Source organism: Danio rerio, chromosome 23 (genome assembly GCF_049306965.1).
Source record: "Danio rerio strain Tuebingen ecotype United States chromosome 23, GRCz12tu, whole genome shotgun sequence".
Lineage (NCBI taxonomy): Eukaryota > Metazoa > Chordata > Actinopteri > Cypriniformes > Danionidae > Danio > Danio rerio.
In genome coordinates, this window is record NC_133198.1 from 33,941,900 (window position 1) to 33,967,653 (window position 25,754).

Sequence of the window (25,754 nt, forward strand, 5' to 3'; positions counted from 1 at the left end):
GTTTTACACATACAAACCTTATAAGACAATAAAAACTAATAATAAATACAACCTTTAAAATGTTTTATAGCAATTTTCCATAGATACATTCGTAAATATCTATTTGGCAATTTCTAACGCGTACTTTTATTATGAAACAGCGCGTCTGGTTGTGGGCGGAGTTTCTGCGTCACGCCACCACTGCACTGCCACCGCTCACGCGCACCACTGCGAACGCCGAGATCCGAGCCGAGACACGGGTGCTGGATTTCGGGTCTCCTCAGAGCCGTGCTGCGGTCATCATGGCTCTCTACCACTATGTCACGCAAGAACAACTCTCAGGTTTTGATAAATACAAGGTGAGGCCGCAATTATTCACAATATTCACCTCAATGTGTAGGAGTTTAGCGTGTCGGTTAGCCAAACCGTGCTATCGTGACAGCATGAGGTCTACCGGTGTGAATGCCTCTCTGCAAAGGACGACGCCGTCTTATTGCCACCTTTAAAGAGAAACGGTGTATTTGCCCTCAGATTTTGATTGATGAGTTGATTCGCGGTTTAGTCATTACAGCATTTTTAATGGTTTACGAGACACGCTCGTGGATTTAACCGGTTAATTCACCGGTGTGTCACTGTGACATGAAACCGCCAGTGAAAGTAGATCTTCTGTTTTAAACATTATGCGACTGTGTTGTTTTGCCAGCTGAATGCAAACACGACCTCCAGCTTGGTTTTATCCGATTGAACTGCTTCTTGTTGTTGGTTACCTTGTAAATCATGTTGAATTATGAAGGGATGGGCTCGTGGTTCCGCCTCCAACACGGATGTATGGATATTATTTGCATGCGAGTCACATCACTCTGTGCTTTCACTAGAATTATTGGTTGTTTTCACATTTTAACTGTTGATAATGGTGTAGAGTATAATGTCAGGTCTTCTGAGGTAACTTACAGAAGCAAGCAGCAACACCTGAAAGGATTGACATGCAAAGCTCTTTGTTTATCCAATTATTAACCTCCTTGTTTGCAAAAACGCGAGCTGTTACTTGTTTTTATGATTCTAGTTTTTATATTATCACTGTAAGTTATTTCTTTATTGCTTTAGGTTGGCTACTCTGTGTGTTAATTGTAGTAGACCTAATATTTATTTATTGAAACCAATAAGCACATACTGGTAATCAAAACACTAACAAACAAAAGCAAAGGGAAAAGCTAACAAATTAAATTCTTTCTTCATTGAGCAAGGATGTGTGTTAGAATGATCAAATGAGACATAAGACACTTACGGCAATATGACATATTTATCTTTCAAATAGTTTCTTATATCAATTATAATACAAAAATAGTTTCTCGAAAACCAAATTTCTATATTAGAAAGATTTCTGAAGGAATAATGCTGAAATTGTAAGTTTTTCATCACATAATTGACATGTGTGTTCAAGAGAAAACAACAACCGAAAAGATAACTTGTTTATTTAATGCAGAAATGCCCAAACTAGGCATGAGATGATCACTGTTTTCAAGGTTTACTGCGGTTTGGAAAAGTCAAGGTTTTAAAACCACCAAAATTTTCTGCTATACTGTTGCTAATGTATGTGTACGATTTTTTTATTTTATTTTTTTTAAATTTTTTTAATAACATTTTAATAAGATTTTTAGGACAACATTGTCTCCAGCAGAAAAGATATACAAATATGCCAATTTTAATTGTAAAGAAATCTGAAACCAATGAAGACAGCAGAAGTCAATGATTAATTTTAATTATTTAGTCTGACTTGTTTACTGTTTCAAAATATTTTAAATATTGTTGGCCGATGGTAACCTTTGATTTGGCCCATCTGAGGAGAGGAGGAGAAGGATGGGGATGGTTTCAAGATTGTCATTTCAAATCTAATGCAACCTTTTGTTTGTTTGGTTTATTGTTAAAAATTAACTGAAATTAAATGTTTCAAGTAAATTAATCAGATTTAGTTTAAATGTACTTACTGTCACACTATAGATCGTGAACAAATTAAGGCAAAGGCGGCTAATGTTTGATAGCATTGAACTCCACTCTGTTATAAATGTGATTGTTTATGTTTTTATTGCAATATCTTATCATTTGAAACATTATTCTACATTAGTAATGTTTCTAATAAATTAAGAAATTATCAACTTTTAAATTTTACATTTAAAAACTATTTTTAAATGTAAAATAGTTTGGTATGTTTACCTTCATGGTTCTCAACGATATTTGGTTGTTGGCCCTTTATACGAAAAAGTTTGGGCACCCCTAATTTAATGTGTAATTTGTGTAAATCATTAGCTAGGAGGATGTCAAATTTAGTTAATAGTGCACCAAAATTTATGCAAAAATATCTGATTATTTTTAACTGAAATGACTAGCAGCATTAGTTTTGTTTTTGTCAAAAATAGAATACATATTGTAGGGCTGCATAATATATTGTTTCAGCATCGATATCACAATGTGCCCATCCGAAATAGTCAACATCGCAAGATATACAATGTTGAGTATGGGTTAAGTTGACCAAGAGCTACAGAATTGTATTTAATTACTATATTTATAAGGAATTTATTCATGCCAAAAAATAATTAGGAAAGATTATTAAAAATATCTACATTTCAAAGCGGTAAATATTTTGCTTGTTTAAAGAAAAAACATAATTTTTGAAAACAAAACAACTTGATCTAAGAATTTCTAGTATTTTTGGACAAAATAACGAGACAAAGCAAAGTAAGGAAAGCATTTTTGCATTATTTTTTACAACGATTTTTATTTAAAAATTGGCATACAAATTTACAGGTATAATTTTTCAGCTTAGCAAAAAAATTGTAATCCAAAAACAAAAAATGGCAAGAATAATATAGGTTCAAAATAACTTATTACACTTTGAAAAATATATAAATAAATAACAACACTAATATCAAGTAATACAGCAATACCATATTTATCTAATCTATATACTTTCAATGTCTGTCAGCTCAAGAAAAGAGTCACCATCTAGATTCTCCAAAAAGTCATGGAATATTTTCCAAATAGACCAAAATATATGATTTTTATTTTTCAAAAAATAGGTTATCTTTTCTAAGGCAAGGCAAGAGATCATCCCCTTTATCCACTGAGGTACACCAGGACTGTCTTCTTTTTCCCCAAGAACACGCAATTACATGTTTAGCTTCCAGCAAACATAAAGTAAACAGAAATCTTTAATGTTAGGTCACATCAAAGTTCAGATGACAGATATGGAAAATACACAATCTGGGATCAAGAGGAATTATTTTGCCAAATAATTTGATTTAAAATTTCCGGTGACTTTAGAACTGTATTTAGAACTTTTTTTCCTGCATTGTTATTATTCAATATCTGTACCCGAATACTGTTAGACATTTCAGAAAATCGGCAAATGTGTTTTTTATTACATGATGTTTTATTACTGTGTGATTATATATTAGTTGAAATAAACAATAAACAATCATTTCCACATCAGTTTTTGGACACCTATACAATTAATCAGTATTGGTCACTAACTAACATTAATGTTGGTGTTCAGCATCTGTGAACATGATGGTTTGGTTAAATGGGTGTGGATCTTGAGGGGTCGAGGGGTTGAATTCCTGGGTGTGACACAGTTTTGTGCTTTTCTGAGTGGTTATGTGAAAGAACTTGTGAATTAAAGTGTTGCTTACCCTGTATGCCTCCTTGTAATGGCCTCTTGACTTTATATGGTGCATCTATTTACTTCAAGTGTTTTGAGCTGTTAAGTGTACAGACTGCTACGTTGGTAAAGTGCTATTTTTACACTGCATGTTTGCACATGTGTAGGGGACGTTGAACATACAGTACATGACTAGCCCCTCTTGCAAAATGTATGTTTCTTTACCTCTGTTCATGCTGTACAGTTAAATATATTTTAGACATTTGGTTGTTGACAAATGTTCACTAATTTTCATTGTTCAGGTGTTGATTTCTTTTCAGTGTCTAAACACAGGTGGACATACAAGATCCATTACCTTTTCTATCTGATGTTAACATGCATCCTTTGTTCAGATTTGGTTGTGCCCCTTTAGTGCACTTACTACTGTGTAAAGGAATTCATGTTACACTGCTATACTGAATGACAACAGTTTACTGCAAAATCTGACAGTGAAAATTACTAAATGAAGTTAGAAGTTAGATTAATGTATGAATATTTTACAATGTTACTTTGACTTAGTTTATGAGTTAATATAACTCTTATTGATTGCTTTTATTAAGCAGAACTTAAACCAATTGAGTTATGAATCAATTATGTTTTATGTCTTAACTCTAATGCTAGAAACATTTTGAGTATAGTTGTTTGGGCTTAATTTGTTCTAATAACTGAACTTAAAATGTTTAAATTGCTAATACTCTAAATGTTTGACTATCAACATGTATAATATGTGTTTATGACTCCATATATCAGACCATTTGGTTTCAAAACTTAAATGGTTTGTTACAATTGGTTTCCTCAAACAGTTAGAGTTAACTTATCGGTAGAACCAGACCGAATCGGCTTACATTTGTTTGCTATTTATGCTGAGAATTTTGTAACAAATATTTGAATTTATGCAGATTTATTTTGGGAGTATCACAACTAAAGATTTAATATATAAAATAAAACATGCAACCTTTTTCACTTTTATTTAATGTTTACGATGCAAATCCATCTAGATCCACTTATTTGTTAAATGAAGCAAGTCTCTCAATATATCTACTAAAAGACAGAAAATATTACTTTACCCACTGTATTGTAAATAAATCAAATGAACACTTTCATATTAGTCAATATTATTAGTGAAATTAATAATAAAAAAACTGAATAAATATAAATTTTCACACATTTACTCAAATTAACCAAAAGACTCAATAATGACCTAAAAATCTGCGGATTTCAGTGTGTGCAGATTCTGTGTGGGCCTACTTATCGGGCTTTACAATGTGGCAGTTTTTTTTTTGGTATAGTGTCGTCTGTTTGTGATCAGGTTGATGAAAGTGCATCTTAAAGGAAAAGTTTACACCACAAAAAAATGTATTTACTCGCCCTCAAGTGGTTTCAAACCTTTATGAGTGTATTTCCTCTGTTGAGCACAAAAGAAGGTATTGAAAAATATCTGAAAAAATGATGAAGACAAATACTATCCATTGTAGGAAAAACTAATACTATGGATGTCAATAGTAACATATTTCTGGATTTTGTTCAAAATAATTTATTTTTTTATTCAACAGAAAAAAGAAACTCAAAGTTTGTGATAAATAAAGTGCGAGTAAATGACAGAATTTTAGTTTTTGGGTGAACTATCCCTTTAATGCCAGATAGAAAGTGGACCAGAGGGCCAAGATGTGTAGAATCCCTGTTGAAAGAAAATTAGAATAAAGTATTAGCAGAAAATAGATGGTCTACTACGTGTGCTCTAATGACTGGTTGGTGACATGTCGATGCAAAGTTATTTATGAACCACAGTGTTTAAAGAAGACAACCAAAATAAGGTGTGAACTAATGCTAGCTTACGATGTTGACTGTTTTGACACTTACTGCTACTGCTAAGTTCCTGTACCAGTGTTTTATATTAACAGAAACAAAATGACATTAATATTTACATTTTAACAGTTTTTAAATTTTTAAAAGTTTTGTGCACATTCATTTTCTGACATTATTTTAACCAAACAGTATGTATTTTTTATGCAGTCAAAATGGAATAATTACTTAAATTGTGCTTTTTTTTTTGGAGAGTATGCATTTCAAGGCTTCAGGGATTCTCTTTCAGACCTTTTCAGATCCAGATGTTTTCAGGGCTTCAGTCGTTCGTATCCTAAAGCCTCAAATGTGTCAGAGTGAACATATGCTTAGGGGGAGTGAAAGTGTAAAGTGATCTCCAGTCAATTCAGAAACACAGCACACATTAGTAGAAGAAATTTGATAGACATAATTTACATTTCAGCTATTCTAAATTGGGTTTGGAGATTTTAATATATTTTCCTTCGCTGCAAACCATCTGAAAAGAAGTGAATGAGAAATTTAGGCCCCGTTTTCACTTATTAATAAAATGTTTTAAGATGGATGTTGCTAAATACGGGTGTTAAGCGGGGTCTGAAGTGCTTAATAACTAACTTTCTGAAATGGTTAAAAAAAGATTAAATTGTTTTCTTAGGTGACATTTAAACTAGTGTGTGTTTGTTTAGAAATACAGACTTTTTAACCTAGTGTGTATACTACTACAGCTTCTTCGACATGCAAAATGAAACTAAAGATCTTCTAGTTTGGAAACTAAGGACTAGGACTAAAATGCAAACTTAAAAATGGTAGTGTATATATTCACAATCACTTTCTGACTGGTCGTCTGTACTATTGTGTAGCGTTACCATCTCATTTGACATCTCATTACACAACCAATAGACTGCAAGTACAGATGCCAGCATATTATATATGCTTGCCCAGTAAGCCTGAATGGTCATGTGTCATACGTTTTAGAATGTATAGTATGGACTGACAGTTTTTCTGAAACGTAATGACAACACCTGTTTGGATGAGGAGCATTTTTATTGTAAAACAAAACTACTACAACGCACTAGTATAAATGGTCATGTGTTCAAAATGCATTTGAACGGTCACAAAAGACCACACGATCTCTACTTATTGACTTAACACATGATCATTCTTGGATGTTTCTTGGAAAATTTACCAAAACAAGGTTTCCATTCTTTTCTGCATTTTCTTACTCTTTGCATTCACTTGCGTTCCTGCCTGCTTGTAAGCCACATAGCATGGGTTCATTTATTCAGTAGTACTGTATTATACCAAGCATTCCAGAGGAAGTGATGCAAAATGTGATGAAAGATGAGGGAAGAGTCTTGACAAAACCTAAACATTAGTGGTCTATCTTGAGTTATATTTAAATGCATGCTAATTAGGGATGTTTCGATCGATCGGCAGGAAATCGGCCGATAATCACATTTCACGATTCGATTGATGATCTGGCCGATCTCATGAACCAATCACAAGTGTTTGTTTACGAGTGTACAACCCTACAGTGCTACAAAATGTGAGCAATGTTTACGAATTGTCAGTCATTTTTCTTACCATTTTTTTCTACCTGTTTCTAATAATTTTTTGTAAAGTTGCTTCTGATCATTACATGTATGCAACATCCTTAATTTATTCTCTTTGATGAGACGAGATCTCATACATAGAGGGAAAAATGTCCTTATGCAATGGCAAAGTTATATAAAACTTGAAGCATCAAAATCAGTACTTGGTATCGTTTGATCACATTGACAGGGAATTGGTGCTCAGTATCGGCTGTAAAAATCCTGATCAGAGAATCCTTAATGCTAATGCAAGGTGAAAAACTTAATGTCATTTTAATAAAACCTTCAAGCAGGGTCATTGTGGTTTACTATTTAATCATGTCTTCTGAAGTTAGCAGTCACAGTATGACAAATTAGTTCCTAGTGAAGAAATGCTCTGATAGCATTTTTCAACATTGGTGCTTGTCGACTTGGGTGTTAATGCGTTGTCTTATTCTGCATATCTTGTCATCTTTTTCTTTACAGTACAGCGCTGTGGATTCAAACCCCCTTTCTATCTACGTCATGCACCCTTTCTGGAACTCAGTGGTGAAGGTGAGAACGATCAATTTCACAGCACACTGTCACTTTGAACGTTACCCAGAAGATGTACAACAGCCCTTATATAAAATAATAATCACTTCACCAGAAAGATATATGATTATAATACTATATAATATATAATGTTCTATTTATTTGTATAATGTTAATGTACTATTTTTTTTATTTATTTACACAAATAATAGATGCATGAAATCGCAAGACTTTTCAAATGTGCCATACTAGAAATATAATATTAAGTTATTTAAATTTAATTTAAATGCAATTATTAATTTTTAAAAAACATTGTATTGATAAGAATAATATATATTTTTATCAGACGTTGTTTATTCTGTGTTATTTTGTGTTATCAGGAACAGTTTATTGAAGAAATGTCTTTATAAAATCCATAAGCTTACAGAAGTGTTTCACATCAAAGAATAACATTACTCTGTCTTTTGCTTTCATTGAATTGCATATATGCAACATTCATGAATGTTCCGTCTGGATCTGATTACCTGTGACAGAGATCAGACCATTTGCAACTTGCTAATTTCTCTCTCTCTCTCTCTCTCTTTTGCTCACTTGTTGTGTCTCAGGTCTTACCCACATGGCTTGCCCCAAACCTCATCACATTTACAGGGTTCATGTTCCTGGTACTCACCTTCACCATGCTATCCTTCTTCGACTTTGACTTTTATGCCTCAGGTGAGGATAATAAACTTTGGTGTGTCAGCTTGTAATTGTTTTGATGTTCTATTTTTCCTCTCTTTATTTGATGTAAAAATATGCTGTTACTGTTTTATATGACAAGGATCAAGGTCTCACTTCCAGCTCATCATTCTCTAAATTATCAACTAGTCATCTGTTAATACACAGCCACTTCTGTAGTCATATATCCAGCTCTCTCTTATCCACAACAGAGCCAAAACACACTATAGGTTTGGTGGCGGAGGAAATATTTAAAAGGAAAAACAATAGAGTGTTATTTTTATATATCTATTAAAACGTAAGATGGTATTGGATGACATTTTCACTTTTGTAGATTTTATTATTTTTTTTTTTAGGTTTTGTTGGGTTTGTGATGTGTCTACCAGCTCAGACATGTTAAAAAGAAAACTTTCAGCTTCTTTTTTTATACACAATTTATTTTTAAAAACAATCTGATTGTATTTGTGTTAGGGCTGGATGATATGGCAAAAAATTATATCACAATGTATTTCTTAATTTTGGTAGATACGATATAATTCCGATATCGGTATGGACAATATTAAAAAGACATGAAAAAACTGCCAAGAATGCACACAATAGATGTATGTGCCTACAAATGTGTGCAAGCTGAATATGCAAAGTCTCCAATACCTCCAGGCTCTTCTAACTTTTCTTTAAATAAAAAAAAGTCGCTTTCTGCGACGGAGCAGCTTAACCAACTTCTGAGCGCTGGCTGGCAGTGGCAGCGTGCGTATCTGTGATGTACGTCATCACACAAGTGACATCACGCTCATTCTGACACGGAAAGTCATTCAGTGACAAATGAAAGGCATAACATCTGATGTATAATAAAACATATGTATGCAAATGTATATCGAAATACCAGAAATGGTTTTCAAAATCATATCACCGTTATTGAAAGACAATCTATCGTGATATATATTGATATCGAATTATTGTCCAGCCCTAATTTGTGTGCCATAACTGACCTAGTTAAAATTATATTTGCCAGTTTAGATGTAACCAGCTAGTACTTTACATGTGCCTGCCTCTGAGAAAACTTCCGCCTCCTTGCACCTCTTTGTAAACGAATAACAAAGCAGCTAAAGATGGTGCCTTTCGCTTTTTGCCCTTACAACGTGCCAGAAGAAATTGGGGAAATCTTGTTTGTATCTGAAATTTTTTTTTTGCCAGAGTGATTTACGACCTCTGTAAGAAAGCTGAAATCAAATCAAAATTACATTTAAAGGAAACAATCTGTCTGAAAGATGCAAGTAATTTTCTTGTTTCTTCTACTTGTAAAAGTCTTTTTGTTTTGTTTTGTTTTGTTTGGTTGTTGTCATCAAACTTTATAGCTTCATTTCGCTTGTTTTAAGAATCAAATCACCATCCTACATGTGAAGCGGTGTGTTTGTCAGTCGCTATGTTTCCATCACATGTGCATTTTAGATATGCACCAAGATGCGCATACATTTTGAAGATGCACATAACTAAGAGGGTAAACTTTTTATTTGATAAGTAGAAACACTTTTACAGAACAAATTTCAGTATGCACATTAAAAAAGTCATGTGATTTTGTTATAAAAGATTGTATGATGATAAATTTATGTGAATGGACAAACCAGCAGTCTGAGCATATTATAAAACATCTGAAATGTTGTTTTGGTCATTCTAAAACGTCTTAACCATTTAGTATTAGCTTTATTATATTAATTACCTCCAGAATTGTGAAGAGCATCTGTTCTCGACGTCTCAAGGCTTTAAACACCACCACGCATTCATTATGTGTCGGCATTGTCTTCTGAGGTGCAAGTAATGTATTGAATAAAGAAAAGATTCATGCAACTTCTATGACAGCAAATTTAGTTTTTATTTTGATTATTTGGTGCCAGTTAATCAGGATGTGATTTTGTTATCTTATTGGATGGTCTTTTTTTTTTTGGGATGTGATAATCCAGTTTTGCTCATAACTTTAATTCATATTGTTGCATGGAAACGTAGCTAGTGTGGTGTTGTTGGTTTTCACTTAAAGACTGTGCAGCTGAGCATTTGTTAAATAGAGCAGTGTCATTTTTCATATGTATAAATGCTTGTTTGAATAAATTTTACATTGATAATGGTGAGTTGCAAAGTCAAGCAATTATAAATTATATGATAAATGATCTGATGTCAAATTTTGCAATAATATTATTACTAGCTATGCTTCCATCCGCATATTTTTATGCACACAAGCCAGGATAAACATAAAATCCTAAAATGCCCTTAAAAGAATTTTGTGGGACCAAATTAGAACCAGCTCATTTTTTTCTGAAAAGAAAACATGCTTAAAACTATGATTTATCCAATGTAAGTTGAAGCAGAGCAAAAACACTCATGTGACTGCCTCAACAGCTCATGTGATTAGATAACTGGACTAACCAGTGGATTTCTCTCAACACCATATCATGAAATTTTAGTCATGCTGAAACCAAAGTTTGTCATTTAAAATTAATTATCTCAGAGCAAGAGTTATTTTCATAATTAAAAAAAAATTGCCAAGCTTCATGGAAACATTTACCTGTGAACATAAGATAACGTGATTTTTTAAAAATGTGTTGTCATTTATTAAATAGGAGAAAATCTACTTGTTCACAGCCACTTCCATTGTTATTGATAATTTATGCCTGTTTCCCAGCAAAGTGCTGATTCTGTTCACACATGAGATAAATCTGGTGCTTTTTTTATATCTCCAATTATTTGTTGAATTAAATTAACCAAAACATGTTAGCCAATTTTTATCCATTTTTCAATTGCAAATTATTTTAATTGATTCTGTTTTTTATGTTTTATGCTTATGTCCAGTATTAGCCCTCCTGTTACATTTTTAATTCTTTCAAAATATTTCCCAAGGGCTTTGCCATGATGACTTACTTGAGTACTTAATATTTTACAACTTATTTGACAAGATACAAGTGTTTGGCTTAATGTGCAAATTAAAGGTTTTACTATGTCAGGCTAACTAAGCCATTTAGGTTAATTTGACACGTCATTGCACAACAGTGGTTTGTAATGTAGCTAATCTGAAAAAAATTATTTGTTAATAGCACAAATAGTATTGACCTTAAAAATAATTGTAAATTTTTTTTACACTTTCTCCAGATGAAAAAAAAGATATATTCTTGCTAAGTTAATTAAAATGAATAAAAATAGAAAAAATAGATATTATTTATACATTTTGTTATGTATATATATGACAAATTATGTTTATTTATATATATATATATATATATATATATATATATATATATATATATATATATATATATATATATATATATATATATATATATATATATATATATATGTGTGTGTATAATAAATGAAATGATGTAATTGATTATTGTGTTGGTATTCTTCTTTGGCACAGGTGAAGGCCACACGCATGTGCCAAGTTGGGTGTGGATTGCTGCTGGTTTGTTCAACTTTCTAGCTTATACCTTAGGTAAGCTTTTTATGTTTTATTTTTGTAGTGCTATTGTTAGGGGCAAATATTGTCAGCTAGTGGACTTAGTGTTCTGAATCCTAAATTCAGTTTATTTGGTTTTAAATAGTACCAGCATAATAGACACCATTTTTTCTGTTAGTCTGCATTAATGCAAGGGCATAATGCACAGATCTGGTATTTTGACACAAATGAAGTCTCACTAGTGGACATTTATTAAGCTATTGAAGTATGCTGTATACATTAAATAACTCACTAGGTAAGTACTTTGGCCAAAAAGAACATTTGAGTGTTATAAAGCTACAAAACACATTTACATATGAAAATGGGAACATGCAGCAGATTGCTCATTAGCACTTTATTTTGGAAGAGAACAAATGTGAATGATGTGAAAATCTCTGAATATGTAATGGCAAGACACATAAGACTTGCATTTGTAGGCATGTGTGCTCTTTTAAAATGGTTGTTAATGTGTGTCTGTGTGCATATGCAGATGGTGTGGATGGAAAACAGGCACGGAGAACCAACTCCAGCACTCCTCTGGGTGAACTGTTTGATCACGGTCTGGACAGCTGGGCCTGTGTATTTTTTGTTGCCACAGTGTACTCTGTCTTTGGACGGGGTGAGACGGGGGTCAGCGTGGTGACACTCTATTATCTGTTATGGGTCGTCCTGTTTTCCTTCATCCTGTCTCACTGGGAGAAGTACAACACTGGAATTTTGTTTCTGCCCTGGGGCTACGACATCAGTCAAGTGGTATGTATTATGATTAGTATGATAAAAAGTGTATTATTAATTGGTAAATTTTATTAGAAAGTTATGTTGTTGCTTCTGTAATCTGCCTAATATGTATCATTATAATATATAATTTGAATCAGATTAATATTCTAATTAGAAATATAGTAAATAATTTAAATAAAGATAATAGCCTAGTGGTTAGTGCGTTGACACATAGCACAGAGGTGCTCGTGGTGACCTGAGATCGATTCCCGGCTCGAGGTCCTTTGCCGATCCATCCCCTATCTCTGCTCCCCACACTTTCCTGTCTGTGCATCTTTACTGTCCTATCGATTAAGGTGAAAACTCTTAAAAAATTACAATTATTAAATCAAGATAATTAAATATTTTATTAAGTAAATATATATACTACCATTATAAAATAGCCAAAAATAGGTAAGAATCTTGTGCTAATTAAAAATGCAGAAGAATTATTGTGAAATATTGCGATTTAAGATAACAGTTATATTTATACTTTTTAATATGCAATTAAAATAAATACATGTAAAATATAATTTATTTGTCTATTAATTTCCATCTGCATTACTTGAGGCAAGTCATTGTAATATATTATCAGTATTGAAAACCATTATGCTGATTAAAATTTAGTGGCAGCCATACTTTCTCAGGAAGTTAGAAAACAATGCTATTTGAAATATTTTTCTTAAAAATATATAAATAAATATTATTATATTTATATATTATTTTTCTTTAAAGAAATCTTGTTGATGCCAAATGTTTACAGTGTGTTTTAAAAATATGTCAAACAAATTTTGAAGATAAAGTTTTGTTTTTGTCATATAACACACAGTAGATTAATATTTTGTACTTATACACCTGTTTATGATCACAATTAGATTTTGTTTATGATTTTGTGTATTCTGTTTATGAGTAAACGTCGACTAACCATGTTCTGTATACTTTTCGCTATTCAGCAAACTCAAACGACCACTCCTCTGTCAATGAAAGCCAGATAAGCATGTTTGTGTGATCATTCTCTAGGTGTGTACCTATTGCACAATCCAAATTTTGATTGATGTTTTTTGGACCTGTAGTTTTTGGGGGAAAAAATGATCAGGGAATTGCAGCCCATGCATGTGTACGGAAAACGATAGGTATTAACGGCATTCTGTACAGGGTTAAAATAGTGGTCCGTACAAGGGGGTATAACTTCAATTCACTGGCAAAAATAGACATTGCTTTCTGGTCTTATTAAAAACCAACATCACAATATACTATTATTGTGTTTTACTTGAAGTTAATGTTATATTTAATAACTTTAAATGAAAGTTTGAAATTATATAACTGTACAATCAGTTAATTTGACAGTTTAAAATATTAAAACATTTAATTCATGCAAATTAATGCTAACTTGACTGACCTTTCATCAATATAAACATTATCACTACACAAAGATTATCCAAACAGCATTTGCAGCCTGACTTTCAGGCTCTCTCTTGCAGAGAGTTGCTCCATGTGGTCATCACCCACAACTGACGTTTAAATATCCCCATTTCAAAGCATTTATTCAACAAAATATCATTTATTTAACAATTTGTGATAATATAATATTAATTTCATGAAGTCTGTAATATTGTATGATGCATAAATAAAACGCAAATGCATATTGTCGTTGCTCGAAGGCCCAATCCCAATTCTATTTTTGGTACCCCTACTTCTCCCCTTAGCCCTTGAAGCCGAGGGTTAAGGGAAAGGGCTTCAAAATTTACCTCTATGTATTGGCACAGCACTACAGCATCTGCACATGTCATCATATGTCATCGCAATCTCTTGCTTTATATGAGTTCAGATGACGGCGACTACTGTAGTGATTCCAGTTGTGTTATTTTTTGGTATTTATCTTCAGGAAATCACTGAAGCCATGTATTATGTTATCATAACGATCTAATGTGGCAAGATCAGAACAAGACTGTGCATTTGCACAGATGCATATTCATTAATGTAAACACACCAAAAACCACATTAACATTATAGCAGACACTGTAAAAAGCCCATTCCCAGCCACTGGTCTTTTCTGACAGGGTATTTCAGTGTCATCAAGTGTCAGAATGTTGTGGGACTGCTGTACAGGAGTTTTTATTAGGGATTATAGATCGCGAAATTTAGCGGTTTTTATTTTTGCCTCTTTTTTTTTTTTTAAAGCATGACGGTAAAACACAAACACGGCTATGAATATATTAAAACGTGTTTGTTTGTTGTAAAAATTTGTAATAATGACAAAAATACTAATTAGTGGATCTTCTTACTTCCGGGTGCAGCTGGAGGTAGTGTATTCTGGGAATTTTTTTCCTACCCCTTGGTTTCGAGTGTGGTCCTGAAAAATCGTTGTTTGAAGGGGTGTATACCTCTTGCCCTTAGCCCTACACCTTCAAGCTAAAGAGAATTAGGACACCACTACCTCTTCACGGACACGTGCAAAACGAGTGGTAGGGGTAAGGGGAAGGGCTAAGGGGTAGAATTGGGATTGGGCCTAAATGTCTCCCTTCCCTAGCTTTCAAGCACACTAGGTGGACGTAACAAACTTACTGAAATTTCCTGCAAACATGAGGGTATGTGCTGTGCTCAGGGGTGAAAAAGTGAGAAATAAAGATTTCATAGTTATAAAGCTTGTCTACGACCTTTAAGAATTTATTTAGAGATATGTTGTGTAAGGAATATAGTTAGTCTACGTTATTCTGTAGGTGAAAACATAAGAGTAACTGTAAACTGCTGTTATGGTTATTACGATTATGAGATTAATAGTGTTCACTCGTTTTTGCGTGAGGCAAAGTGTAATCACAATATTGCAAAAATCCCACTGTTATGGCATGTATAGTGTGCACGTAAATGTACTGCTTGATCCTTGAATGAAAATAATTATCCCAAAAAAGCCATTACCAACTTAAATCAATCATTTTTGTTTGTTCTTTTCAGACTATCTCCATCGTCTACATTATAACAGCAGTAGTTGGAGTGGAAACGTGGTACAAACCTGTGTTTCTGAACATTCACTACAGAGATCTCTTCACTGTTATGATTATCGGTGAGTGAACTCTGCCCTCTCGTTGGCTCTTCTTACGGTTAAAACATCATACACTGTGTTTTCATTGGCTCTCAGACCAAATGCAAATGAAAGAATAATCTGATTTTCTCGTGTTGTTTTTCTCAGGTTGTTTATTTGTTGTAACTCTGCCAATGAGTCTCTACAATGTCTTCAAGTAAGTTTCACCCCAGATCTCTTGCGGCTTAGTATTATCCCACATAAAATACAACTCAGTAGAGCTTTCAAGGTTCCCACGGGTTATAGAATTTTTGGAGTATCATGGAATTTGTACTGCCATTTTTAAGTCAAACGCAGTTCAAATGTATTCACCATACTGTACCTGTTAAAATACAGTCTCTTGCTGTTTTTTGTCTGCTCAGCACTCAACCAGTCCCTCCTAAATTTTGTGGGGACAACAATCTGATTATTGTGACCTAAAATGGCTAGTTTTTGCTTACTTTTCTCAGAATTTGCTGCAATAATGGAGCATTTGCAGCATTTATTAAGTTGTTTTATTAGCTGCATCCCAAATCGCATACGTATGCACTATTCTATGCCATTTTGTTGTATAAATAGTGTAAATAGTGTGTTCACACTGAAAACTCAAAAAATAATAAGTGCACTTTAATTACCCGGATGATGCACTCATTCAGCCGCTAAAATGAAGTGTGTAATGATGGACACTTCACGCACTCAACGACCGCAGGTTTGCTTGCGTAGCGGAAGGGGCGGAGCTATCGGACGCACATGTTGTATAGTTTATTTATTTTGGATGGTGAAAGCAAAATCTCCTACAAGAGTGATTATAGCGCCTCCCGATGGTGAATGCGGTTATACTCAGGGCAGGTATTATTTGATAATTCGGTCGTTTATTTCACTGATTTGGCGACCGTCAAACGTCATCAGGGAAACGGTTTGAATTTCCGCTTAGTAAAAAACATTAGTGTGCCATTTGGGATGCCACTACATACATGTACTATCCTGTTGAGTGTGTAAGTGCATAAGTACATAGTGCATAGTGTATAATGTGCCATTTGGGACGCAGCTATTATCTTAGTTGTTCTCTTTCTCTTTTTTTAGCACTTTTTGAAGTTGAAGCACTTTTTTGAATTTTGAAGCACTGATTTTTCATTGCCAATCTTAAGCCAATTGTAATCGTTTTGTTTTTTTTTGGTACAATTTTTAAAATTTCTAAACCATCGCAGAGCCCTGGGTATCGGATAGAGGCTGGCTGGGCTTCCCCCTGATCTCATCTTAGTACTAACCTTTTTTCAAACTATTGGTCTCTGAACTTTATATGAAGTGTACACTGATAGAAGCAAAGAGAGAAAGTCTTTATATACAATCCTACTACATTATATTTAAAACATGAATGACTCTAAATTATCAAAATAAACAAAACTGAAATCTCTTTAACAATACCTTTTGAAAAATATTGTTAATATTTCCAAAATTAGCAAATAATACAATGGATATCGCCTTGTACATGTAGGATTTGACTGAATGCGCATTGCAATTGAAAGTTTTCAGAAAGTTTTCAGTACACATAGTCTACGTTATTATTTATTTGATTATTTTTGTTAGGGGAAAAAGAGCTCCACAATAATAACCGTCCAGGTTTGTTGCAAGCATTGCATTTCTTTTTTGTTCTGTCGATGAACTCACCATTAACAAATATTCACCGCTGCTGTGCATGTTCTCGATGTTCACGATACGGTTGTTTATTCTGCCGAAACGCCAGTAAATTAGTTTTTTGCAAAACAAGACAGAGATTTAATTTCAGCGATTACATGGCAAGGTACGTTATTTATAGTCTCCTGGATTTTGTATGTGTGTTTTTATCTGATTATTACAGTATAACACATTAACATTTACACACATAGCTAGGCATGTATATAATCTTTATTGGTGCTGTCAAATGATTTATCACATTCAAAAAAGTTTGTACACATGAATGTATTGAAAAAATGCAGCCTTTTCTTCTGTTTTTAGCCACTTTCTTGACCTTTTCCCCCTTTATGAGCTAAAACTTTTGGAAGTCTATAAAAGCTGTTCGGCAATTATCATTTTAGCCAATTTAAACAATTATCCCTCTCAAGGCAGGCGTTGCAGATTTGCAACAGTTAAAAATTAACTACCTTATTACTCCAGATACATATTTTATGAGTTTTTTTACTCAGAAGTACCACTGCAGGACTTGGTTGTCCATTAGCAGCAAACAGTTTCTCGACTTGCACACCAGATGAAACAAAAGACAAAAACTGTTTCTTGGAGTACCACATGACAAAGTGACTTGGAAACATGACCTACTCAATGAGGATTTGAGATATTGGATTTGGATCCCATATTGTTTTTGTTGTTGTTCTGCCACAGAAAAGCAATTTGTTACATTGTTTGAAAAGTTGAATATTAAAAGTTATTGTTCATATCATATTCAGTCGTCAGTGTCTAAGTACCACACTGGGCCAATGTTGCAAATCTGCAACATCCCAGAATGCCTTGCATGTCAAGGTCTCAAAAAAAGTCAGGATTCTATTGTACTACCCAATATGATAATTTTCAACAAATATTCCTGTTTCTAAAACTTAATTTGAGCCTGAGAGGGTTATAAACATAAAACAGAAACATTTTGATGTTCTGATAGTGATTTCTATGTATAAAAATCACTTCCTGCCCTCCTTCTGAATTGTGTGCGTCATCAATGATGTCATGTGAAAACAACCTATAGGTCACGCACGAAAGAAGAAACAGCACTGTGCTGTGTTTCAGACAATTCAAGTTATCTGCAGAAATGTAATAAAATCCCACAATCTCAATTCAAGGATCACAGAATTATTAAATTCTGATGGTACTGCTCAGCACAACAGCTGCCTTTTTCTATTCATTATAGGTCATGGAAGTCAGAGAATTTGGCTTTAGAGTGGGGCTTTGCACTGTACTTCACTAATGTATTATTAATAAAGCATGCTTTAAAACTGAGATATTTGTTCTCTCTGTATTGTTTCAGGGCGTATCGTAACAACACCTTGAAGCACAGTTCACTGTATGAGGCCTTGTTGCCGTTTTTTTCTCCTGTGCTTTTATTCGTGCTGTCTACACTGTGGATCAGTTTCTCTCCAACAAACATCGTCCAGAAGCAGCCCAGGATCTTTTATCTCATGGTGGGAACGGCCTTCTCCAACGTTACAGTGAGTGATTTCGGTCTTGGCATTGACAACTGTTGCGTTCATGACAATGGATGTCTTTCATGTGCATTTAAAGCATCTTGTCGGATGTCTGCTGCTGACATGCTCTGTTTCTCTGCTTCTCTCTGTCAGTGCAAGCTCATTGTGTGCCAGATGAGTAATACTCGATGTAAGCCACTGAGCTTGTTGTTGTTGCCGATGAGCATCGTGGTGCTGCTAGTGATTTCTGGGACTGTGCAGGGAGGAGAATCGCTAGTCTTGTTTATATGGACTGCTGTAGTCCTGCTCACTCACATACACTACGGAGTCTCGGTTGTAAGTACAGACTTGCTCATACTGCTTATTAGTCATGAAAAAGCATGTAACTTGTATAATTTTGATTATGTAATGTTTATATAATTATTTATATTTAATATTTTTAAATGAAAAATCTATTATAATGTTTTATGATTAGGATTATTATTATTTTTATACTACTGATTACAACACGCTACAAAAAAATTTCCACACTCTTTTTATGCATTTAGTTTGCTAATTTATAATTTGTTTATATAAATGTAAAATAATATATTTAAAAAAGCAAATTTTAATCACAAAGACATTTATATATGCTTATATTTTATGTAGTTAGTTTTATAAAAAATACATTAGTTTTCTGTAATTTTCTATTTTATGTATTATAATTAACTTTATAATAATAATAATAATAATTATTATTATTATTTATTATTATTATATAAATGCACAATAATAATAATAATTATTATTTAGAATAAGTATTTAAAACCTTAACAGTAAATTATGAATGAAACACACACACACTATATATATATATATATATATATATATATATATATATATATATATATATATATATATATATATATATATATATATATATATTGTATACAGTGCTCAGCATACACAGATCTATCTTTTAAATTCATATTTTTATTGGAAGATATAAAATATTATATTAGCTTAGTCAGCACTGAAGACAAACCTGGAGCTTATCTAACAAAATAACTTACGAAAATGGTCCAAAAACAAGTACATCCAAATTTATGTTGTGAAAAAATATTAGATGCAAATTTGAAAAAAAGAGGAAAAAATAAGAGAAGCAAAAATATTGAAAAAATTTTGTTTAAATTTTGTAGGTTGTAATTTTTTATAATATCTAATTAACAGAGCAAGGAGATTTTCACAGTATGTCTAATAATATTTTTTTCTTCTGGAGAAAGTAGTATTTGGTTTTTTTTTTTTAGCTTGAATAAAAGCAGTTTTTAATTTAAAAAAATAAACATTTTAATGTCACAATTCTTAGTCTCTTTTAGCAATATTTTTTGATAGTCTACAGAACAAAGTTAAGTTGAAAAGTTAAGTTTACATCCTATTGATTATTATACCTTTGAAAAAGCTCAGATGATGGTGTCAAGGTTTTGGAAGTTTCTTATCAGCTAATTGACAACATTTTTTGGGGGCTAATTGAAGGCACAACGGTTAAATAGTCTGATGGAACACATATTGAACTGTTTGCCCATAATGACCAGTGTTACATTTGGAGGACAAAGGGGAAAGCCTAGGACCACCATCCCAACTGCTAAGTATGGGGGGCGGCAGCTTTATGTTTTGGGGCTGTTTTGCTGCAGGAGGGACTGGTCCACTTCACAGCATAGATGGCATCATGAAAAAAAAACATTGTAGAAATACTGAAGCAACATCTCAAGACATCAGCCAGGAAATTAAAACTTGGCCACAAATGGGTCTTCTAAACAGACCATGACCCTAAGCAGGGCTCGAAATTGCGTCCATTTTGGTCGCATATGCGCCCGAAATTTTGTCTATGCGACCTCGAAATATATTTGGGAGCATTTTTGCGAGTGTATAAAATGCATCCCAGCACTTGAAACGCGAATGGTTTAAAACAGTTGTCATGTCAACTTGCTGCAGTAAACAAAGCCAAGTCCGTAATGCTTGCCCGCCTTCGCGCTCTTCTTATTGGCCCACCACTGCTCTTGCACTGAAATATCAGCTGTCAATCACTCAGTCAATGCCTTCTGGCTTGGGATGACAGAGAGAGCTACTACCGCGAAAAACTGTAAAGCGCTGAAGATGAGAATGAAGATAACACTGACAGATGTTGTTTTAGAAACCATCTAGTTACAAATAATGACGCATCTTACTAGTGATCATGTGCTGAATGTTTATCCACCACCATCTATACTTTTTGAAGAGTGGATAAAAGACTTCCGTTGGCTTCAAGTCCGCTATGAAAAGTCGCCAGATGCTGTCCGCCGTGCTAGTGGCAGCTATATGTCAAATTTAACACCACGTACACCATCGCAAACTGGCTTGCACTGACTAACCTCGCTACTCATAAAAAGACCGGTATTGCTATTAACATGACGTATGCATATTATAAGGTTCAGTAACAGTATGTGTCAAAAACATCAGTGCAATATCAGACAGCACCCGTGACAACAGCACAGTTATACCGTTAACAGATTCATCCATGTCAAGCAGTGTGTGCAGGGCCGGTGAGCACTCTGTGTACCTTTTGATCGCTCAGTTATGTTAAAAAAATTGATTTTTTTGTGATAACAGGATTTTGTTGAGAAATATTTTCCTCACGCTTGCATATATATATATATTTTTTTTTTTTCTTGTTAGTTTGATTACTGTTGATTTCAAATGCAATAAATAAGTTTGTATAAAACTTGTAGTAATGTTGTAGTAAAATTTTGGCTGATGCGCCTACATTATTAAAGTTAGGAGCACCGGTGCTACCAAGCAAAAAGGTTAATTTCGAGCCCTGCTAAGCATACTGCCAAATTAGTTCAAATGTGCTTTAAGGACAACAGAGTGAATGTTTTGGAGTGGGTATCACAAAGCCCTGACCCTAATCCTATAGAAAATTTGTGGGCCTAGTTGAAAAAGCTTGTGCGAGCAACAAATCTCACTCGGTTACACCAATTTTGTCAAGAGGAATAGGCCAAAATTCCTTCAAACTATTGCGAGAAGCTTGTGGAAGGATACACAAAACAACTGATCAAAGTCATATAGTTTAAAAGCAAAGCTAAAAAAAAATAGCAAGGAAATGTATGTGAACATTTGACTGTCTAGACATTAATAAAAAAATTCTCAAAAATATTATCTCATTATTCTGGCATTTAGCAAATGTAAATCATTTAAGTAATCCTAACGGACCTAAAATAGTAAATGTTTAGTATGATTTACCATCAGACATTTTTAAAAAAAATAATTATAATCCTTTTTTTTAGAATGCATGTAAACTTCTGGTTTCAACTGTGTATACATACATACATATATATGTATGTATAATTTTTTAAATAAATAAATAATATTATTGCTACATGCAGGTCTGTCTGTCTATCAATCTATCACTTCAGTGATTATCTAAAACAGTTATTTAATATTTATAAATTTGTAATAAAGCCTGGTGTACAATATAGTACATAAAAGGTTCAGATTATTTGTGAGCTGCAGTTTTTAAGCATTCTAAACTTCTCTATCCTTTGTTTTTACCTTGTCTTCCTGTGCAGGTGAAGCAGTTGAGCGATCATTTTAACATATTCGCTTTCTCACTAAAAAAGCCCAATTCGGACTGACAGGACGAGGAGAAAATCGGCCTGAAGGCTGCTGAGGTCTAAACTGTCCCAGCATGTCTTTCAGCCAGCCGACTCTCACCATTCACCAAGTAGACACTGTTAACACCAGGAAACCAAATTGTACTGACCAAACACGCCTTTTTAATTCTGAGGATGCTGCTATATCAGCAGGAGGACGGAGCTGCACCACAGGGCCCACTGATCCCTGAGACAGAGCTGTGCCACAGGCCTCATCCAGCCCTAAGGCACCACGGTGCCCACTGTGCCCAACAGCAGAGCTGCGTCACAGGACATCATGGGCACAATTACACCATGGGACTCAATAGCACAGAAACGCAGGACCCACTGAGCCCAGGACCTACAGTGCCTCGACTTGCTGCCGTGTAACTCGGCCCGTTCCTCCCAGAAAGAGCCGTATTGTGTTGCTCGCTCCAAGTGGAGACTGTGTGGTTGTCTGGTATCCGTGAAGCTGGGGATTGTGCTTGTTTCCTAAGGAAATGTGCTTTTCAGCTGAGATACTAGAAGCCTTGAATGGTTAATCTCATTTATACACTCGCTCTCAGATGAGTCACTCTCACTCCCAAGCCACATGATCCACACACACACACACACACAGGATGGGATGAATGTCTTTAGCTTATTCGATTTTATTTACATTTAATTTTTGCCTCAATTTAGATGAAAACACTTTTTAAGAAGTACTATCCAGTGTTGTCAAAGCATAATGAGGCTACGAATTGCGTTTCTATAATGAACAATGTACGTAAACTGGGAAAACGGTTTAATTTTCAGTTCATCTGATGCTTATTTATATGTATGAGGGAACAGGGATGTTTGATTGCTTATTTAAAACAATGGTGCTGTCGCTGATCTTTATATAGAATTGTAGTAATGACACCTAAACGACCACATAATCAGCTAATAACATCACACACAATTCAAAACACGAGCTCATCTGACAGAATGAATTTGTATAACCACTTTATTTGGGATTTGTTTTTTTTTTGTTTTGTTTTCATTCTTACACTGGTGATGGTGTGTCTGCGTGCCGATTTTCAGTTTCTGTTGTGTCTGTTTGTTTGTTGTGTTGCTTCACTAGTATGCTTTTATTGAGTTTATTTGTGCTTAAATGAAGAGTGCGCTTCAAACCCAGACCAGGAGAGGGCGCACTTGGAGTGAGCGAGTCAAACCTTGCTCCGTTCTTTAAACACGATAAAAGCACTAGTCTGTGTGCCACCAACATGTCTGTTATCTACAGGTGTCACGACCTGTCAACCTCATTCCAGTTGTCTTTTTTTTTTGTCTACGTATCAGTTTCTGTTTGGTGGACTGAGGCTTAGATTATGGGGATTTTTTTTTTATTTGTTTACTTTCAGTGGTGTGTCTGAGTTGAATGTATGTGTGTGTGTGAATATAAATATATAGCATAGGTCCCAAACTCAATTATTGGAGGGCCGCAGATTTAACCCTAAACAAACAGTGTCTGCAACTAATAAAGGTGTTCAAAACTCTTATGATCACCTCGATTATTTGGATCAGCTGTGTTTGATTAGGGTTGAAGCAAAACTGTGCAGAGCTGTGGCCCTCCAGGAATTGAGTTGGAGACTTATGATATATAGGATGATTGTGTGTATACACACATATGTACTGTATGTATATATAAATATCTATCTATCTGTGTATGTTTTACGCTATACACTCTGGAAACCTCATGCCTGTTTCTGTGAGAAGCAGATGTTTAAACATGTACATTCTATTCAATTGGTATAACATTGCTTTTAATTTTTTTTAAAAATCTCAATAATAGTTTAAATACCTATTTGTCATTCTCCAACACCTTTCGTTTCACAGGAAACCCGAAATATGGATGAATAGTGTACATCATCTGTCATACTGTCATATACAAAGTGTATTTTAAAATGTTAATATCTAATTACACTTCTGCAGTAGATTATTTGATGAAGGACATTGTGATGATGCATTCCTAAGGGCACTCCTGCAAAATGTTAATTGTTTGTTTGTTTAGCCAGCAGATGGCGCTTTATTTCTTCGTTTGTAGTATAGAGTGTTTGCTTATAGAGTCTGATGGTGGCTCCTCTGAGGTCAAATGTACTACACAAATTATTAGCGCACAGCATCAGAGGATGCATTACTGTCAGAAGTATACTTTTTTTTCTTTTTTTTTTGTGTTACTGTCAATATTTTTAAGCATCCCATGTGAGGAGCAGGAGTACTCTTGTTAAAGGGATAGTTCAGCTAATGTTTATTAAGCCTCAAGTTGTTCTTATTTAGGTTTCTTTATTCTGTTAAAACACAAAAGAAGTTATTTTGATAAATCTTGGTAACCAGATGCTTGACTTTATCTATTGAGTCCCATGGGGAAAAGGGAGCATGAGGGAGCTCCAGGATTATTTCTAGAAATATCTTTGTTTGTGTTCTGAAGATGATAGATGGTCTCTAGATTGGAATTTATCTATTGAGTTCTATGGTAGGGGGAAAAAGGGAGTCAATGGATTTATGTCAACTGTTTGGTGCCAAGATTCTTTCAATTTTGTATTTCTTTTATTTTAAAAAGAAACAAATTGTACAGTTTTACAACAACTTTGTGGTCAGTAAATGATGAGTACATTTTCATTTTTCATTGAACTATCCCTTTTAGTGCTGTGTAACTGCATTTGTGTGATGCTTTGGCGAATAAGAAACTACAGTATATACATTGTTTTTTTTTTTTAATCTGAAGTGGGATTAAAACACTCAAACCTCTGCATATTGTAAAACAAAATCCAGCCATGTTGTAACATTATCTGTTGCTGCCCCATTAAATGTAAGCGTATCCACAGTATCATTTTGTCCTATTGCAGATTTTGACACCCCAGTCTCAGGACAGGCAGGATTTCACTTACAGAGGCACAGGGCATCTTCTATGAGTCTCAGGTATACTCGATATGCCCCAATGTTTTGTCAACGTGAAATAAGCCTTATGGAGTATTGTATTGTAGCTGTACTGTTGTATCATTTGGTGTAATGGTAATATCCTCGACCCTTTAAAAATGATAATAGTTCAAACTTGAAACGAAAATTGCCCAAATACAAGCTTAAACTATTAGATATCAAATATTTACCTGAAGTTAATATTTAATTGTTTAAATGATTTTTTTTCTGATAACTGTTCTTTGACAGTCAATTAATTGTCTCATGCAAGTAAACACAATATTTTTATTTGATTGTTGATGGATGGATGGATGGATGGATGGACGGATGGACGGAAAGAACTCTCAGGAACTTTTTTTAAATTATTTTTAAGCAGGATAATAAACTGAATG

At 33.9% G+C, this 25,754-nt stretch overlaps 1 protein-coding gene across 1 annotated transcript; it reads left to right on the forward strand.

Moving 5' to 3' along the window:
- The first annotated feature begins 163 nt into the window (after positions 1 to 163).
- selenoi (selenoprotein I) lies at positions 164 to 25,273 on the forward strand. Its single transcript, NM_001329437.1, has 10 exons — positions 164 to 338; positions 7,552 to 7,620; positions 8,205 to 8,313; positions 11,723 to 11,797; positions 12,291 to 12,553; positions 15,509 to 15,617; positions 15,744 to 15,792; positions 18,625 to 18,805; positions 18,935 to 19,117; positions 22,366 to 25,273. Exons 1-10 carry the CDS (start codon positions 282 to 284, stop codon positions 22,471 to 22,473), a joined length of 1,203 nt encoding a protein of 400 aa, NP_001316366.1. The 5' UTR covers positions 164 to 281; the 3' UTR covers positions 22,474 to 25,273.
- The last annotated feature ends 481 nt before the right edge of the window (positions 25,274 to 25,754 follow it).